Source organism: Dryobates pubescens, chromosome 3 (genome assembly GCF_014839835.1).
Source record: "Dryobates pubescens isolate bDryPub1 chromosome 3, bDryPub1.pri, whole genome shotgun sequence".
Classification (NCBI taxonomy): Eukaryota; Metazoa; Chordata; class Aves; order Piciformes; family Picidae; genus Dryobates; species Dryobates pubescens.
Genome location: NC_071614.1, coordinates 22,852,896 through 22,870,848, shown reverse-complemented (window position 1 = coordinate 22,870,848; position 17,953 = coordinate 22,852,896). Strand labels below are relative to the sequence as shown.

Sequence of the window (17,953 nt, the reverse complement as noted above, 5' to 3'; positions counted from 1 at the left end):
CCATCCCACCATCACTCACTGATCCAAGGCTGGAGGGAACCCTGCAGTGGCTTTTTCCATGGGACCCCCCCAAAACCCAATCCCTTCCTGCATCTCTGCAGCCTGTGCTCGAGCTGGAGACCTCCCTCTTCTCTGTGCAGCAGACAAGAAGCATCCAACAATCCCCAGCACCTGCTGTGTGACCCAGGTGGGGCAGGGCTGAGTGTCCTGCCTTGAGCAGTGTAGGGAAACTGAGGCACAGATAGGAGATGCATGAAGAGCAGACCTAAGACATACCTCAAATGGTGCCTGGACATCTGTGCCCAAACCTCCAAGGGGATTTGGGCATTGCTGATGGCCAGGATGCACTAGGATGGACAAGGACATGTTACCTCCATGGCTGGGGCCACTAGCAGAGCTTTGGGATGCTCTCTTGCTTTTAAGTGGAGAAAATCAGTTCCTTCCAAAGCCAGGCCAGAACCACCACCTAATCTGATCACCCCAGGCCTGCAAAGATCAGATCTGTCCTGGCAGTGGTAGATGGAATGGCTCACCCCAGAAGCAGCTTTCCCCCTGCCTAAGGGTGCACCCATGGGGAGCATCATGTGTCTGGGTGGTTCCATAGCACTGGGTCCCTCTATTATCCTTCTCTCCCCCTGGGATGCATTTGGCAGGGGTGCAGGCATCCCTCTGTCCTGCTCTACCTCCATCAGAAAGGCATGATGCTGATCTAGCTGGAGCTTTGCTCTGACCCAGTGCCACCAGCCCTCTGCATGCAGCCACCAACCTGCCCAGCCCTGCACAACACCCCCTGGCACTAGGGCCCCTGGGGACAAAGTCACCCACAGATTGGTGTGGACCTGCAAGGAGGCTCCTGATGACATAGGACTGGGAGTGGTGGAGATGCCAGAGGGACCAGGAGAGGATGGAGAAGTGATCAGAGAGGATTATCATGAAGTTCCACAAGGACAGGTATGGAGTTCTGCCCCTGGGAGGTGCAAACAGATATAGCAATGGCCACCCAATTGGAAAGGACCTCAACAGAAGAGGAGCTGAGGGTGCTGGTGGACACCAGGTTGACCATGAGCCAACAATGTCCTTGCTATAAGGAAGGTTGAGGGTACTGTGAGTTTCACAGGGCAAAGCATTGCCAGCAGGTCGAGGGAGGGAGGGAGGGGCCCCTTCTCCTCTGCTCAGCACTGGTGAGGCCAAGTCTGGAGTGCTGGATCCAGTTCTGGGCTCCCCAGTCTCTGTGAGACATGGATATACTGGAAGGAGTCCAGTGAAAGGCCATGAGGATGGTGGACTGGAGTTCATCTTCTCAAAGGAGAGGCTGAGAGAGCTAGCAGGCAAAAGGAGGCTCACAGAGTTCTCTCCATAGCTGTAAATACTTGATGAGCAAGAGGGTCGAGCCAGGATCTTCCCAGTGCTGCCCAGTGACAGCACAAAAGGCTTGACCACCTCCAGCAGGTCTCTCAACCCCACTACCCACTTTGGGAAGGCTGGAGCATTCCCAGGGGAGTGATGGGGACCCACAGGGGCTGGTCTTCTCCAGCCTGGTACCCGCTGCGGGCAGGGGATGGGCTGGAGCTGGGAGACCCTCATGGTGGAAGAGGTTCTGGGCAGGTCCCAAGGGATTTAGGAGCAGCCAACCCCCCGCTGCCTCATCCTGTGAGATCTTTTGTCCCTCTCCAAGCATTTAAATTTGCCTTGTCAGCCGTAGCCCAAATATTTACAGTCTGCTGGAGTGACTTAAAATTCCTCCCCAGTATACAGCAGCATGGCTGGGAGCAGCTGGGACTCATCCTGCCACCTCCTCCAGTCCACAGGGAAGAGGAGGAGAAGGGCTGGGGAGTGAAGGCTGAGAAGGAGACGGCAGAGGGGTGGGAAGCAGGTAGAGCCACTTCTTCCTGTCCCCAACCTGCCCCCTCACTCATCTGAATTTGGGGGGAGGCATAGGAGAGGTGCTGGGGAGGAGCAGTGTGCCTGGCTGGATGCAGGTGTGGGATGGGGAGTGCCAGTAGCACCAGCGTGGGGAATCTGAGCTCCCTGAGGAGGCCAATGGTCTCTTGCAGTGCATTAAGAAGAGTGTGGCCAGCAGGTCAGGAGGGAGAGGGGCATCTGCCCCTCTAGTCTGCCCTAGCGAGGCCACGCCTGGAGTACTGCATCCAGTTTTGGTCTCCTCAGTTCAAGAGAGACAGGGAACTGCTGGAGAGAGTTCAGCAGAGGACCCAAAGATTGTGTGAAGACTGGAGCACCTCTGTGAGGAGGAAAGGCTGGGAGACCTGGGGCTGTTTAGCCTGGAGAAGAGCAGCCTGAGAGGGAATCTTCTCAATGCTGATCAATAGCTAAAGGGCAGGGGGCAAGAGATTGGGGCCAGGCTCTTTTCAGTGGTGCCCAGCAACAGGACAAGAGGCAACAGGCACAAACTGGAACCTAGGAGGTTCTACCTGAACATGAGGGTTCCAGAGCACTGTGCCAGCCTGCCCAGAGAGGTTGTGGAGTCTCCTTCTCTGGAGAGATTCCAAACCCACCAGGATGCAATCCTGGGCAGTCTGCTGCTTTATCAGGGGGGTTGGACTAGATGATCTCCAGAGGTGCCTTCCAACCCTCACAGTGCTGATGTCTGGAGATTCTTTGAGCTAGTGATGTGGACATTGGGGTGACCCAAGGGACAGAGGGAACCTGCTGCAACATCTACACAGGTGGCATCACACTGTCAGCTGTGGCATGGTGTCACTCTGAGGTGGTGGGATGAGGTCACTCCCTTCTTGACCTCACCAGGGCTACCTCCCCACCCCTATCCACAGTCTGAAACTGGGGGTGCCCAAGGAAGAGCCACCCTGTCCCTCCAATGGCAGCAAAGCCAAGGTAGAGGCAGGCAGCTGTGTCCCTGCACACATCTGTCCTCTGCTCTGTGTGTTTGAAGGTGGGGGGTGGAACTAAACCTCCCCCCACTGAAAAAGAGCGAACTGGGATGGATGGGAATGCTCCAGCTGGTGGCCCTGAGCCTGGGAGATGGAAGAATTAAGTGCCCTGTTAATGAGGGAATGGGCCTCATGACCTCATTAATTACATGTGGCTGAGGGATGGGGGGTGGGGAGGGAGGGGGAGAGGCCACTCTTTGTGATGGGGGGGAGGGCGTCCATGTGTCCTGACCTGTAGAGATGGATGTGTGCAGGCAGAAGGTGCCACTGCCCCCACCCTGCTTGTCCATTCCCACTCACCTTAGTCTCCAGCTACTGAGTATCTTGGGCTGCCATCTCCCCCCACCCCTTTTCCCCAGAGGACGCCAGGGACCACTGGTGGCACTGGTATGGGAGGGTGGGCACGTGTTGGGCGTCGTGACTTTGGAAGTCAGCCACTCTGCCACTGTTTGCATGCCCATGGGACACTTGCTTATCCCAGGAGGGGACCAGCATGAGGGGACTACATTCAGCTGCCCCATCCCCCCTGCCCAGCCTGTAGTGTCCCCATGGGTGACACTGACAGGTGGCATGGTGCCCAGTGCCTGTGTAGGTCCAAGCTCATCCAGGAACAGGCCCCACTGTGCCCCCTCACTCACTGCCACCTCGTGGCGTGGTGTTTTTCATAGGCAAAGGCTGTGGAGAGACATGAAGGGGGGCACAAGGAGTAGACAAAGAGGGGACAAGAGGGGACAGGGAGTCTTGCTGGCTGGAGCGATGGGTGATGAGAAATGGACACATGCTCAATGTCACTGAAGAAGCTGGCAGTGATGGGGAGGTGGTGGCTGCATCCTGCTTCCTTCATCCATGGCTGAGGGGTCCCTGCCAGGGGGTGGGGATTAGGATGCACTTGAGATATCACATCCCATCACATCTTTCCCCAGGGACACACTTTGCCCTTCTCCTCATCACACCCCTCCCAAGGGGCATATTTTGCTCCCCTCCCCATCGCACTCCTCCCAAGGGACACATTTTGCGCCCCTCCCCATCACACCCTTCCCAAGGGACACATTTTGCCCCCTTCCCCATCGCACTCCTCCCAAGGGACACATTTTGCCCCCCTCCCCATCACACCCTTCCCAAGGGACACATTTTTTGTCCCCCTTCCCATCACATTCCTCCCAGAGACACATTTCAGCCCCTCCGTGGAGCATTCTGCAGGGGGCAGGGATGCCCATGCTTGCCCTCCAGCCCATGCTCCCCCCTGCCACGCAAGGGTTAACGTTCCTTGGCTCAGTCAGCCTTGGCCGAGGCCCTCGCCGTGGGTTTTTCCCCTCCCACGGTCACGGCTGCCGGGGCTGACGTCGGATGGAAAAACAATTTATCTCCTGGCTGGCGGAGAGGCTGCCGGGGCGGGGGGGTCCCGGATGGGGGCGGCAGCGGAGCCTGCCGAAGGCCGCCCCGACATCTTCCCTCGGGTTAGGGCGGTGGGTGGTGAGACCCTGGGTGGTCCCTTATAGGGCTAGTGGGGGAGAATTGTCGGGTGTCCCCTGCTTGAGAATCAGCCCCAGGAGGTAGGGGTGGCTGCCCTGGAACTGCGTCCATTACCCAAATGATGGGTCCTGATACCCAATGATGATGGGTCCTGATACCCAAAGGTGTCCCTGGCACAGCACCTACACCTAGCACTAAAGGGTTCATCCGGGCAGGGCTAGTCCAGGTAGGGTTATGCCCGGCAGGGCAGTGCAGGGCTAACTCGGGCAAGTTTTAGACTAAGCAAGGTTAGATCAGGTAGAACAGAGTTTAGCCCAGGCAGTGTTAGCTCGGCAAGGTTTAGCCCTGGCAAGGTTTAGATCGGGCAGGGTTTACCTCGGCAGCGTCAGCCCGGGCAGAGTTTAACCCAGGTAGGGTTAGCCCGGGCCGGCCAGCCAGGGACTGTAACCCCGACCGGAACTGGGGCTCCGTCGCTCCCGCCTTGCCCGGTAAAGGCGGCGGTGCCTGAGAGCCGGAAACAGCGCGGAGCCCGAGCCTGCACAACTGGCGCCATCTGCGGGACACGGGGACAGCGGCACCGCAAACCGAGACGGGGAGCGGGGCACCGGGAGGGGCACGGTGCCGGGGCACTGCCCCTCGGGACAGGCAGCACCAGGGCAAGGCAGCACCAAGGCAAGGCAGCACCGAGGCAGGGAGCACTGGGGCAGGTGGCACCGGGACAGGAAGCACCAAGACAGGGAGCACTGGGGCAGGTGGCACCGGGACAGGAAGCACCAAGACAGGGAGCACTGGGGCAGGTGGCACCGGGACAGGAAGCACCAAGACAGGGAGCACTGGGGCAGGTGGCACCGGGACAGGAAGCACCAAGACAGGGAGCACTGGGGCAGGTGGCACCGGGACAGGAAGCACCAAGACAGGGAGCACTGGGGCAGGTGGCACCGGGACAGGAAGCACCAAGACAGGGAGCACTGGGGCAGGTGGCACCGGGACAGGAAGCACCAAGACAGGGAGCACTGGGGCAGGTGGCACCGGGACAAGCAGCACCGGTACAAAGCAGTGCCGGGACAGGCAGCACCGGGACGGAAAGCACCGGGAGCGTGGAGCGGAGGGCCGGGAGGGAGGAGCCATGCGGCCCGGGGGCGGGGCGGGGCGGGGCGGGGCGGGGCGCGGCCCCGCAGTGGGCGGGAAGGCAGGGCCGTGCCGGCGGCGGCCCCGGTGCAGGGCGGGAGGCGGCGGCGGCAGCGGGGCTATGGCCTGGTCCCGGTACCAGCTGGGCCTGGCCGCCCTGATGCTGCTCACCGGCTCCATCAACACCTTGGCGGCCAAGTGAGTCTTTCCGGGGGCTGGGGGTATCCTCACCCCTGGGCAGGGGGCCTGCAGCGCCTCCCTTCCCTCCCGGGGCCCGGGCCTGGCCCCGCCGGGCCCTGCGCTCCCCTCGGGGGGTGCTCCGGGCCCCATCTTCAGCCCCCAGGCCCAGCCTTCAGGCTTGCCTCTCCCCAGGCTCCGGAGTCGTCGCACCCCGGAGGGTTCCCCGAGTCCCATCGGGGTTGGCCTTCCCCGAGCCCCAGGCAGGGTCCGGGTGCACCTGGGGCTGGTCCAGACTGCGTTGTCAGAGCCCCAGGACCTGCCCTGTGCCTCGCCGCAGCCCCGTCTTGGGGGGCTGCCATTGCCAGGACCTGACCTCCGCGCCCCCCACCTTGGGGGGCTGCCGCGGCACTGGGAGGAGCGGCAGGCCCGGGTTGTGGGGTGCCCCGTGGGGACTGGGGGTGCTGCTGCTGCCGCTTGGAGCCCCAGCCCTCGGTGATGGGGGAGGAAGGGAGGGGCTGCGTGGCCGAGGGGAGCTGGGGGTCTCCCAACACTCTCGTGTGTGCTGCTGAGGGATGTGGGTGTCCCATTGTGGGTGCCATGCCCGGCCCTGGGGTGCTGGGGAGCAGCTGCTTGTGTGTGTCCCACTCGAAACCAAGCCTCCTGCATCCTCGCCCCAAAAGCCAAGCAGGGACTGGCTTGAGCCCCGGGCTCCTTGCAGCAAGGATGAGGATGATGTTCCCAAGACCTGCCTGGGCAAGGCAGACCTGCCAGGCCAGTTTGTCTCGTTGCCACCAGGCAGACACGTGGGAGTCACCGGGCTTTCACCTCTAGGTAGTCCTCCTGAGGGGGAAACTGAGGCAGAGCAGAGGTGGGAGATGGCCCCCAAGCTCCCAGCTCGCTCAGGAGACTCGAGTGTGGCCCAGCGAAGCCTCTTGCGAAACGCAGCCCTGAGCTGGGCTGTGGTGGAGGGGTTGTGGTGTGTCAGCAGGGGCTGAGTCATGCCCAAATCTTGCTGGTCTGGCTGAAACCCCCTCGCCCTGGCTTCTGCTCCTGCCCTTTTCCCCTGAGCTCAGCAGGTCTGTGGTTGCTTAACATCAGCAGAAAGCATCCAGAAGGGAGCTGGGTACCTTCCTGCCTGCCTGTGTTGGGGTGCACTGCCACTCTGGGGGGGTCTCTAGGGACAGGCAGCAGCCATGGAGGGGCTGAGGCCATTTCCCCATGCAGGTGGTCACCAAACAGGAAAGAACCTCACCAAAATGGGCTGTGGGGACCTGTGCCACAGCCTGGGTTTATACAGCCCTCTGTGCTGTTAGGAATACTTTTGTGCCCCAAAACTGACTGGGGGGTGTGAGTAATGGGGGCTGCTGCCCCCAGCCTGTGATCCAGCATCTTTTAGGAGCTCTGTGGCCCCACAGGGAGGAGGGAAGGAGTAGGGGTGACCCCTCACCACGCTGTCCTGGTCTCCTCAGCAGATGATGGTGCTGCCTGGCTGGCTCAGGCTGAGTGTGCTGGCAGTGATTTATGCTGGGACACCGGATCACTGGGCTGTGTGACATGATGGTGTCCATTTCCCTGCCTGTCACTCAGGGCTGGGAACCAAGCCAGGAGCTGCTGGCAGGTCAGGACAGCTGCAGTGATGTCTCCTCTGCTATCTCTTTCCTTAGGGACATGGGAGGAGTGGTGTTCCCTGGGGGGTCAGTACTGGGGCTTGTTGTCTTTAATATCTTTATTGATAATCTGGATGAGGAGATCAAGGGCACTGTCAGTAAGCTTGCAGATGACACCAAGCTAGGCAGGAGTGTTGATCTGCTGGAGAGTATGGAGGTTCTGCAGAGGGATCAGGCCAGGCTGGATCAGTGGGCCAAGGCCAGTGGGATGCGGTCCAACAAGGCCAAGTTCTGCACTTGGGTCACAACAACCCCATGAACGCTCCAGGCTTGGGGAAGAGTGGCTGGAAACTGCCCAGGGGAAGAGGTCCTGTGAGTGTTGTTTGACCACTGGCTGAAGATGAGCCAGCAGTGTGCCCAGGTGGCCAAGAAGGCCACCAGCATCCTGGCTTGGAGCAGCAATAGTGTGGCCAGCAGGAGTAGGGCAGGGATTGTCCCCCTGTACTGGGTACTGGTGAGGCTGCACTGCGAATCCTGGGTTCATTTTGGGGCTCCTCACTCCAAGAAGGACATGGAGGTGCTGGAGCATGTCCAGAGACAGGCAGCAAAAGTGGTGAAGGGTCTAGAGCACAAGCCTTGCAAGGAGCATCTGAGGCACCTGGGGTTGTTTAGCCTGGAGAAAAGGAGGCTTACAGGAGACCTCACTCTCTACAACCCCCTGAAAGGAGGTTGTAGCGAGGTGGGGGTTGGTCTTCCAAGGAGCAAGTGATAGCACAAGCAGAAAGAGCCTCAAGTTGCACCAGGGGAGGTTTAGGAGACAATTTCTTCATGGAAGGGGTTGTCAAGCCCTGTAACAGGCTGCCCAGGGCAGTGGTGGAGACCCCATCCCTGAAGAGATTGAAAAGCTGTGCAGGTGTGGTGCCCAAGGATGTGATTTACTAGTGGCCTGGTAGTGCTGGCTGCACAGTTGGACTCGATGATCTTAAAGGTCTTTTCCAGCCTTAGTGATTCTATGACATCTTGTTCCTGGGAGCTGTCATCCTGGGGGGCTGGTGGCCCAGAGGATAGCCCTGAGCTGGCTCTTAGGGTGTGCTCCAGCTCCCTGCAGCCCCCTGCTCTAACCAGCAGCCTCTCCCCTTGCCTCGCAGGTGGGCTGATAACTTCAGCGCAGCTGGGTGTGGTGGGACAGCGGAGCACAGCTTCCAGCACCCCTTCCTGCAGGTAAGCCCTCAACTCAGGACATGATCTGGTGACTTGTCAGCAGGGCCAGCTTTCCCCTCACCCTACTCTTTTACAGGCTGTGGGCATGTTCCTGGGGGAATTCTCCTGCCTGTGGGTATTTTACCTGCTGATGTGGAGGGATCGACGGAGGGCAGAGCCCAGCATGGCCCCGTCTCAGCCCTTCAACTCATTGCTCTTCCTGCCCCCTGCCCTCTGTGACATGACTGGGACCAGCATCATGTATGTGGGTAAGTGCTGGAGATGGAGATGCAACCTCTGTGCCCCCTCCTTGCCCTGTGAGGACCTGGCCATCCCTGGGGACCGGCTGTTGGGCTGCAGGACTCCACAATGCATTCAATTTTTGGGTGGGGAATGGCCCCAAAGCTGGTTGGAGGGGTCTGAGCAAACACTTCCCATTCATGCAGCAAGTTCTGTCAGGACCCAGTAAACCCTGAGGAGCACAAAGGTCCTTTGGAGCAGGGTTGTCTCGGAGTATTTCTGCTGTCCGGTCTAAGTAGGTGTGTGGAGGGGGAGTGTTGCTGCCTTGTGCCATTAATGACTGGTTTGCTCTTAATTACCACAGCAGCTTGTTCAGGAGAGGGGTGGTGGCATTAGCTGAGCATGTGCAGTTCATGGCTCTGTCTCTCCTCGTGCAGCCTTGAACATGACCAGCGCCTCCAGCTTCCAGATGCTGCGAGGATCCGTCATCATCTTCACCGGGCTCCTCTCCGTGGCCTTCCTGGGCCGCAGGCTGGAGCTCAGCCAGTGGCTGGGCATCCTTGTCACCATCGTGGGGCTGGTGGTGGTGGGGCTGGCTGACCTGAACAGCTCTCATGACCAGAAACACAAGCTCAGCGAAGTGATAACAGGTTTGTGATGAGCCCTGGGGGAGGTGGGATGGACGTGAGGTGGGGAAAGAACCCCCTGCAGGCTGTGTGTCCGGCTCTCCCGGCATGGCTGTGCCACACAGCCTGCCACCTGGCAGCGAGGTGGGGGCTCAGACTCCTCTTTCTCCTGCTGTTTCCATTCTCCCTTCTCGCCACAGGTGACTTACTCATCATCATGGCTCAGGTCATTGTTGCTATCCAGATGGTGCTGGAGGAGAAGTTTGTCTACAAGCATGATGTGCACCCACTGCAGGCAGTTGGCACTGAAGGTCTGTTGCAACATTAGCCAAGCCCCTTCAGGGGTCTGGATCCTGCAAACCAAGCCTGGGGAGGGCTGGCTGGTGCTGGGGAAGGCAGGAGTGAGGGGGATAGGTGGTGTCCCATGGGGCAGGGTGGATTAGTTGAGAGGGGATCAGGCAGCCCACAGTGGCAGTGAAACTGTTGAAGTTGCTCCAGAAGGGACATTAAGGTGCTGGAGTGTGTCCAAAGTAGGGCAATAAAGCTGGGGGACAGTGTGGAGCACAAGTCTTGTAAGGAGAGGCTGAGGGAGTTGGGGTTCTTGAACTCAGAGAAAAGGAGGCTCAGGTGAGACCTTCCCACTCTCTACAACTCTTTGAGAGGAGACTGGGGCCAGGTGAGGGTCGGTCTCCCAAGGAACAAGCAATAGGACAAAAGCAAATAGCCTCTAGCTGCTGTGTGGGAGGTTTGGGCTGGACACAAGGAGCAATTTCTTCCTCAGGAAGGTTGTTGAGCCCTGGGACAGGCTGCCCGAGGAAGGGTGTGGAGTCCCCATCCCTGAAGTGTTTGAAAGCCCTGTGATGTGGCGCTGAGGGCCATAGTTTAGTGATGACCTGGCAGTGCTGGGTCAAGGGTAGGGCTCGATGATCTTCAAGGTCCTTTCCAACCTAACCCCTCCTTCGATTCTCTGGCACCCTCTCCCCACCAGGCTTCTTCGGCTTCATCATCCTGGCCCTGCTGCTGGTGCCCATGTACTACATCCCGGCGGGAGGCTTCAGCGGGAACCCTCGGCAGACGCTGGAAGATGCCCTGGATGCCTTCTGCCAGGTGGGCCACCGGCCCCTCATCGCCTTGGCCCTGCTGGGCAACATCAGCAGCATCGCCTTCTTCAACTTCGCCGGCATCAGCGTCACCAAGGAGATCAGCGCCACCACCCGCATGGTGCTGGACAGCCTGCGCACCCTCGTCATCTGGGCCGTCAGCTTGGCCCTGGGCTGGGAGTCCTTCCACGGCCTGCAGATCTTGGGCTTCGCGGTGCTGCTGCTGGGGGCCGCTCTTTACAACGGCCTCCACCGCCCCCTGCTGGCCTGCCTGCCCCGGCGGGAAGAGGAGAGCGGCGGCGCGGCCGAGCGGGAGGCTTTGCTGCGCGGAGAGAGCACGGCTATCAACAGCGACAGCTGAGCCCGAGAGCTGGGCTTGGCTGCCCCTGGACGGCACGGCCATCAACAGCGACGGCTGAGCCCGAGAGCTGGGCTTGGCTGCCCCGGGACAGCACGGCCATCAACAGTGACGGCTGAGCCCGAGAGCTGGGCTTGGCTGCCCCGGGACAGCACGGCCATCAACAGCGACGGCTGAGCCCGAGAGCTGGGCTTGGCTGCCCCTGGACAGCACGGCCATCAACAGCGACGGCTGAGCCCGAGAGCTGGGCTTGGCTGCCCCTGGACAGCACGGCCATCAACAGCGACGGCTGAGCTCGAGAGCTGGGCTTGGCTGCCCCGGGACAGCACGGCCATCAACAGTGACGGCTGAGCCCGAGAGCTGGGCTTGGCTGCCCCTGGACAGCACGGCCATCAACAGCGACGGCTGAGCTCGAGAGCTGGGCTTGGCTGCCCCTGGACAGCACGGCCATCAACAGCGACGGCTGAGCCCGAGAGCTGGGCTTGGCTGCCCCTGGACAGCACGGCCATCAACAGCGACGGCTGAGCTCGAGAGCTGGGCTTGGCTGCCCCGGGACAGCACGGCCATCAACAGTGACGGCTGAGCCCGAGAGCTGGGCTTGGCTGCCCCTGGACAGCACGGCCATCAACAGCGACGGCTGAGCCCGAGAGCTGGGCTTGGCTGCCCCTGGACAGCACGGCCATCAACAGCGACGGCTGAGCTCGAGAGCTGGGCTTGGCTGCCCCGGGACAGCACGGCCATCAACAGTGACGGCCGAGCCAGAGAGCTGGGCTTGGCTGCCCCGGGACAGCACGGTCATCAACAGCGACGGCTGAGCTCGAGAGCTGGGCTTGGCTGCCCCTGGACAGCACGGCCATCAACAGCGTCGGCTGAGCCCGAGAGCTGGGCTTGGCTGCCCCTGGACCACCTCTCCTCCCCTCAGCAGGAAGGTGTTGGCATGATGGACGTGGTGCTGGTGGTGATGGTGGCCACCGTCTTTGCGGGACAAACCTCGCCCCTGCCTCACTGCCAAAGGTTAAGAGGGGACTGCAAAGCTCTTCCCTGCCCTTCCTGGTGGGGACCTGCCCCCCCGCTGTGGTTTTGGGGAGATATCAAAGCCTTTGCCCCTGGTCCCGAGGGGCTCTGGGAAGGGTTGGTGTGGTTGTGAGGGGTGTGGCTGGGGTTGGGGCTGGCTCTGCTGCTCCCCAACCTATGTCTCCCCCCAGAAAAATGCATCTGCCCATGGTTTGCTTCAGGTGTCTGTGCTGATGGTGGGGATGGTCCTTGGAGGGAGGTGTGGGGGTCCAGTGGGAGGATGGGGGAATAGGGTCTGGTCCCCAGCAAGCTGAGTTGCCCCTGTCCTCAAGGTGGGGTTTGTGCAGGAAATGGTCCTTGGAGTCCCCAGAGGAAGGTGAGTGAACCCCTTTCATGTGGGGTGTGGGAGAAGGCAACAGGCCCCAGGATTGTTATGGGAGTCTCCTGCTGGACCAGGTTTAGGGGGCCCGGTCCATGTCTCCCCATAATCATCCCCAGGCACAGGCAGCTGCTTTCTGGAACCTTTATTTGCTTGGCAGAACTCATCCTAAAGAGGCACAGGAGAAAACACCCGGGGAGGGTTCAACTCTACCTTTTATTTTCTGTTTGGGGCCCACAGGGGGACCCCAGCAGGAGTGGAGGCAAGGGTGGTGATGACAGCAGCGGCATTTGCCCCCCTGGCGTGGGGACTGGGTGGCAGAGGGGGGCTTGGTGAGGCCAGGGCAGTGATGGGGAGCATCACCCAGCTACTCTCTGTAGGAGGAAGGATGGGAAAGGAAGGGGTGAGCCATGTGATGAGGCCCGCTCCGTCCTTGCCCCAGGATTGCAGGGGGTTAGGACTCACATGGCATTTTCCTTGTAGTGCCGAAGCGCCTGCTCGGCCACCATCTGCATGAAGCGAGGGTCCTCCCAGGAGATGTCCCCGGGCACCGTCAGGGACAGCGGCTCCGAGTCAAAGAGCTGCACTGTTACCTGTGTGTCGGGGGGTGCTGAGGGGTCCTCGAGGTTGGGAGCCTTGGAGAGGACCTGGAGAAGTCAGGGGGAAGGGGGGAGAACAAAGCAGGAAGAGTTGGGCTAGCCCCCACGCCGGCCCCTTGCCCTGGCACCTGGCCACGCAGCCAGTCATTGTGCCGAGAGGCACCCAGGCGGGCACACAATCGCCTCTTTCTGCCCCTGACCCACTTCTGGTGGCTGCTGGCCCTGTGAGGATGGGGGGGAGAGGGCGGAGGGAGGGGGTGGTTCAAGCCCTCTGGCCATGCCATGGAGCCAGCAGGACTCACCGTGGTGACCTGGAGGAAGCCATCGTTGTCTTGGGTGAGGTTGGCCAAACGGGAGACCCAGCCGAACTGGCGGTTGAGCTGGTCCAGGAGGGCAGTGGTGTTGAGCATCTCAGCTTGGAAGGCACGGAGGAGGTCGTCGTAGCGCCGGGTGAAGCGTTCGGCCAGCCGCAGGGCGTCCTCCAGCTGCTCCCGCAGCTGGCTCTGGGCCGGGTCCGTCTGCCAGCAGTCTGGGAGCAGGGTGGTTGGGGAGGCTTACAGGGGGTGCCGGGGCTCACCCCCAACCCTGGTGCCTGCACCCTATTCCATGGCATCCCCTAAACCTGTCCCTCCCTATAGAATCATAGTATCAGTTAGGGTTGGAAGGGATCTCAAGGATCATCTAGTTCCCACCCCCTTGCCATGGGCAGGGACACCTCACACCACATCAGGTTGCTCACAGCCACATCCAGTCTGGCCTTCAAAACCTCTAGGGATGAGGCTTCCACCACCTCCCTGGGCAACCTGTTCCAGTGTCTCACCACCCTCATGGGGAAGAACTTCCTAACATCCAATCTGAATCTACCCATTTCTAGTTCTGTTCCGTTCCCCCGGTCCCATCACTCCCTGACACCCTGAAAAGTCCCTCCCCAGCTTTCTTGTAGCCCCCTTCAGATATTGGAAGACCACAAGAAGGTCTCCTTGGAGCCTTCTCCAGACTGACCACCCCCAACTCCCTCAGTCTTTCCTCATGGCAGAGGTGCTCCAGCCCTCTAACCATGCACCACCTCCGTTCAGGACGCTCCTCCCGTGCCAGCTCACCCACGCTGAGGATCTCCCGGCACTTCTCGCACTCGTCCCGCATCCGCAGGCAGCCGGCCGAGTTCCGGCGGATCTCTCGACACACCATGCGGTCGTTGCTGGAGTTTCGGGACTCTGCGGGAAGCCCACCCCGGCCTCAACACCTCGAAATGCCAGGAGGTGACGGGAGACACCACCACAAACCCAACTCCCCTCCCCCAAACCCCCAAGCAGAGCCGCAGAGCCACCCCCCCGGGGTGCCGTCAGGGGAGACAAAAGTGCTTTTCCCGAGGAATGTTTGCCCTCCGGGGTGTTTGCTTCCCGAAGCAAAGTGCTTCTTGCCAACTTGTGTTTCGACATCACCCTTTTCCCAGCTGCCCAAGCCAGGGCCGCAGTGGCAGACGGTGACGGCACCAGGCCTGCGATGGACATTGCCCACCCAAAACAAACACCTTCCCCAGACGGCTCCAGCAGCCGAGATTTAAAGGAAACCCAGCCCAGGCCCGCAAACAATAGAGCTTGTGATTCCTGGGCTCCCCCCGAGGAGTCTTTGATGTGTTGTATTAAGGCTGAGCTCATCCTCTTATGACTCCTCTTAATAAGAAGTAAGGGGGAGTTGCCAGGAAGCAACTGGGCTGCTTCCAGCCCTACTGGGGAGCCACAACATCCAGCCCGGGGGAGCACCCCTACCTGGGGCAAAGCCACCCAAGGAGTGCTCCCAGCCACCCTGTGCTTCCTCCAGCATCCTCTGCGTCATCTCGAAGAGGGGCTGGAAGAGGTGGTGGAAGCCGTGATGGGGATGGTGGAAGAAGGGATGGAGCTCCCGGGAGAACCTCTCGCGGCGCGGGGCGAAGCGGATGTGCTGGATGGGAGGGCGGAAAACCTCACGGAAGCCGCCAAAGGGCGCTTGGAAGAAGGGATACATGCGGCCGTAGACTTGGGTGCTGTCCTGGAAGATGTCATCCACCCCGTCCTCCAGCAAGCCGAAACGTTCTTCCAGGTCCTCAAACTGCCGCTCCTGCCTCTGCTCACGCTCCAGCAGCGAGTCGATGCGCTCGCCGTTCACCCAGATGGAGAAGGGCGAGGAATGGTTGAGGAATTCCTCCAGCTGCCAGGCGAGGAGAGCAGGGTCAAGCGAAAAATCCTCCTGATCTCAGGCATCGCTCGGGGTGCTGTGGGAGCGGCCACTCACCTGCCGCCCCACCAGCCCCGAGCCGCTGTGGCAGGTGCGGGAGTAGAAGCGCATGCAGGTGTGCTTGAGGCAGGGCTTGCACTCTTCCCACAGGGCCAGCATCGTCTCGTTGCACACCTCCTGCTTCGCCGCCAGCTGCTGCTCCTTCTCCCGGGCCAGCTGCACCGCCTCCTGCAAGGCCCCCACATCCAGCCTCGAGGGCACCACAGCCCTCTCCACCCCAAATTCCAGGACACATAGCCCAGCCCCTGGGCACCTGCATCTAGCCCTGAGGGCATCCCTCCAATCCCAGGACAGACCCCAGGCATGCCCATCCAGCATCCAGGGGCATCCCCTTTCTCCTGGGACACATTTCCTGAGCCCTTCAGATGTGTCCAGCCTGGTCAAAGAGTCTGGGTACCAAGGTTAGAGCAGCCACTCTTCCTATCCTCACTCACCTCCTTCTTCCTCTTGGTCTCCTCCAAGTTCTGCAGCATGGCTTGGTGGTCCTTACTGGTTTTGTCCATGAGGGTCTTCATCTGTTTCACCCCATTGATGGCATTCTCCACCTCCGTGTCAATGTACTTGCTGCCAGCTGCTGACATCTCTGGGGTCAGGAAAGGGCATCCTTCAGCTGGTTGCTCACAAAGTGGTGGTGGAAACCCCATCCCTGGGTTGCCAACCTCCATGGGATGACGTTGTGCCCCCTCCAGCCAGCCAGGGACAATTGTCCCCACTCCATCCATCCATCCATCCATCCATCCATCCACCCATCCATCCATCCATCCATCCATCCATCCATTCCTCCCTCCCCTGCTGCCATCCCTCCCCCCACCCCCCAGGAATGATCTCATCCTTCCTTCTTCCATCCAGCCCCCAGGCTGCACCCCCATTACTCCCCCCCAGCTCCCACTCACGTTTGAGCTCGCTGGGGGGAACAAGGGCCTGGCCCCCCTCCCAGCTGAGCAGGAGGCCGAGCAAGGAGAGCAGCAGCAGCGCCATGGTCCTGTCCTGGAGCTGGTTGAGAAGGGGGCAGCGGGGGAGACACAGAGCAGGATTTGACACCCCCTGGATATGGAATTCTGAGTCAATAGTAGGGACCAGCCCACCACCATACCCCTGTTCCAGGCATGATTCTGCAGGCACAGCAATGGCTGAGTTATGGCCATGTTGCCTGGGGAACTAAGAATTGAACCCCATCCACGGGTGGGGGGTCCCTGGGCAGCAGGGTCCCGCTCAGAGCCCCATGTGGGGTGGGGCAGGATGCAGAGCCCTGTCCCCCCCCTCGCCTGCCTGCGGGACAAACAAGCCCCAGGCCCAGGGCCAAGCAGGGCAGGCAGCCAAACTGGTGACCAGGCATGGATTTCCCCCACCCTGGGGAGGCAGCCAGCGCTGCCTTTCTTCTCCCTTGCCACCCCTGCAAGGGGATGGAGAGGGGCTGGAGGGGCCTTCAGGGATGCGAGGGGGGCAAAGTTGGGATAGGGCTGGGCTGTAGTGGGGCTTTGAACCCACCCAGCATCACTGCCCCAGAGCCCCCCAACATCCACTGCAGGGACTATTGCAGCATCCACTGCAGCACCCCAGCACTGTTGACCCCTAGCTCTCCCAGTGCTGGCCCCCTTTCCCCCTCAATCCTGGCACAGCTCCATCCTGCCCAGCCAAAAGCATTATGGGAAATTCCTGCCTGATGGGATGAACATCCACCTGACACATCACCTTCCCCGAGGTGCACAGAGCACAGCATGTCCCTCCCCCACAGCAGGTCCCATGTTCCCAGGGGTGGCTGTGGTCCACTCTGACCCCCAAAACCAGGCCCATCCTTCCCACCCCACTGCACCCTAGCCAGGGCACTCCCCGAGGGGGAGTGTGTCCCCTGCTCCAGGGATAGGGCAGGCTTTCAGTACTGACTGAGACCAGCAAAAACTCATTGCAGGGAAAGGAAAAAGAGAAAGGGAAAGAGGGGAGGGGAAAGGGGAAGGAAAGGGAAATGAAGGGAAAAGGAGAAGGGAAGAGAAAAGGAAAAGGGAAAAGGAGAAAAGGAGAAGGGAAAAGGAGAAAAGGAAAAGGGAAAAGGAGAAAAGGAGAAGGGAAAAGGAGAAAAGGAGAAGGGAAAAGGAGAAGGGAAAAGGAGAAAAGGAGAAAGGAAAAGGAGAAAAGGAGAAGGGGAAGGGAAAAGGAGAAAAGGGGAAGGGAAAAGGAGAAAAGGAGAAAAGGAGAAGGGAAAAGGAGAAGGGAAAAGGAGAAGGGAAAAGGAGAAGGGAAACAGGAAAGAGGAATAGGAGCGGCAGGGGGGAAGAGAGGAAAGGGAGAAGGGAAGAGAAAAGGAGAAGGGAAACGGGAAAGAGGAATAGGAGCGGCAGGAGGGAAGAGAGGAAAGGGAGAAGGGAAGAGAAGGGAAGAAACCCTACCTGCACCCCGACCGCCCTGGCGAGCTCCACCGCGGCCGCCCGCCCCCGCCCGCTGCTATTTAACCGGCCGCGGCGCTGCGGGTCCGCCCCGCTCCGGCCTCGGAGCTTTCTGGAACCGGGACCGGCCCCCCCGCTCCCGGTGCCTTCCCTCCCTCTCTTTTCCCCCTTCTCCCGCCGGTGATGGGTGACCGAGGCCACGGGGATAGGCGCGGTGCCGCTCGGCAACGGATCAGATGTCCCCCCCGCTCCCAAAACGGGGTGGGCATTGCCGTCCCAAAGCACGGGGTGGGGGGGGGACGACGGACACGGAGGGGGAAGAGGGAGAGAGGGAGAGCTTGCACCCTAAACCAGGGGTGCTTGCACCCTCCCCAGGGTGCCCAAAATGCGAGTGTTGCAATCCGAGGGGGTAAAAAACTCGCCGGACAATGCTCACGCCACCGCCCCTCGTCCCAGGGGATCCTTATCTCCACCATTCTGGGGAGGGG

General features: G+C 60.6%; 2 protein-coding genes across 3 annotated transcripts; one reads left to right on the top strand and one right to left on the bottom strand.

The window, feature by feature from the left end:
• Nucleotides 1–5,587: 5,587 nt before the first annotated feature.
• On the top strand, nucleotides 5,588–10,904 carry SLC35F6 (solute carrier family 35 member F6). Its single transcript, XM_054178292.1, has 6 exons — nucleotides 5,588–5,705; nucleotides 8,443–8,515; nucleotides 8,592–8,763; nucleotides 9,172–9,384; nucleotides 9,561–9,671; nucleotides 10,349–10,904. The coding sequence occupies exons 1-6, from the start codon at nucleotides 5,629–5,631 to the stop codon at nucleotides 10,819–10,821; spliced, it is 1,119 nt and encodes a 372-aa protein (XP_054034267.1). The 5' UTR covers nucleotides 5,588–5,628; the 3' UTR covers nucleotides 10,822–10,904.
• A 1,450-nt stretch (nucleotides 10,905–12,354) lies between these two features.
• CLU (clusterin) lies at nucleotides 12,355–17,593 on the bottom strand. 2 transcript variants are annotated; one of them, XM_054179776.1, is made up of 9 exons: nucleotides 17,469–17,593; nucleotides 15,978–16,077; nucleotides 15,519–15,667; nucleotides 15,082–15,252; nucleotides 14,580–14,997; nucleotides 13,911–14,024; nucleotides 13,113–13,339; nucleotides 12,677–12,858; nucleotides 12,355–12,585 (listed from the first exon to the last, which is right to left on the bottom strand). In XM_054179776.1, exons 2-9 carry the CDS (start codon nucleotides 16,060–16,062, stop codon nucleotides 12,579–12,581), a joined length of 1,353 nt encoding a protein of 450 aa, XP_054035751.1. In that variant the 5' UTR covers nucleotides 16,063–16,077; nucleotides 17,469–17,593; the 3' UTR covers nucleotides 12,355–12,578. The 2 variants fall into 2 exon arrangements, with proteins under 2 accessions (XP_054035751.1, XP_054035752.1); XM_054179777.1 differs by having other exon boundaries at nucleotides 15,978–16,128; nucleotides 17,469–17,484.
• Nucleotides 17,594–17,953: the final 360 nt, after the last annotated feature.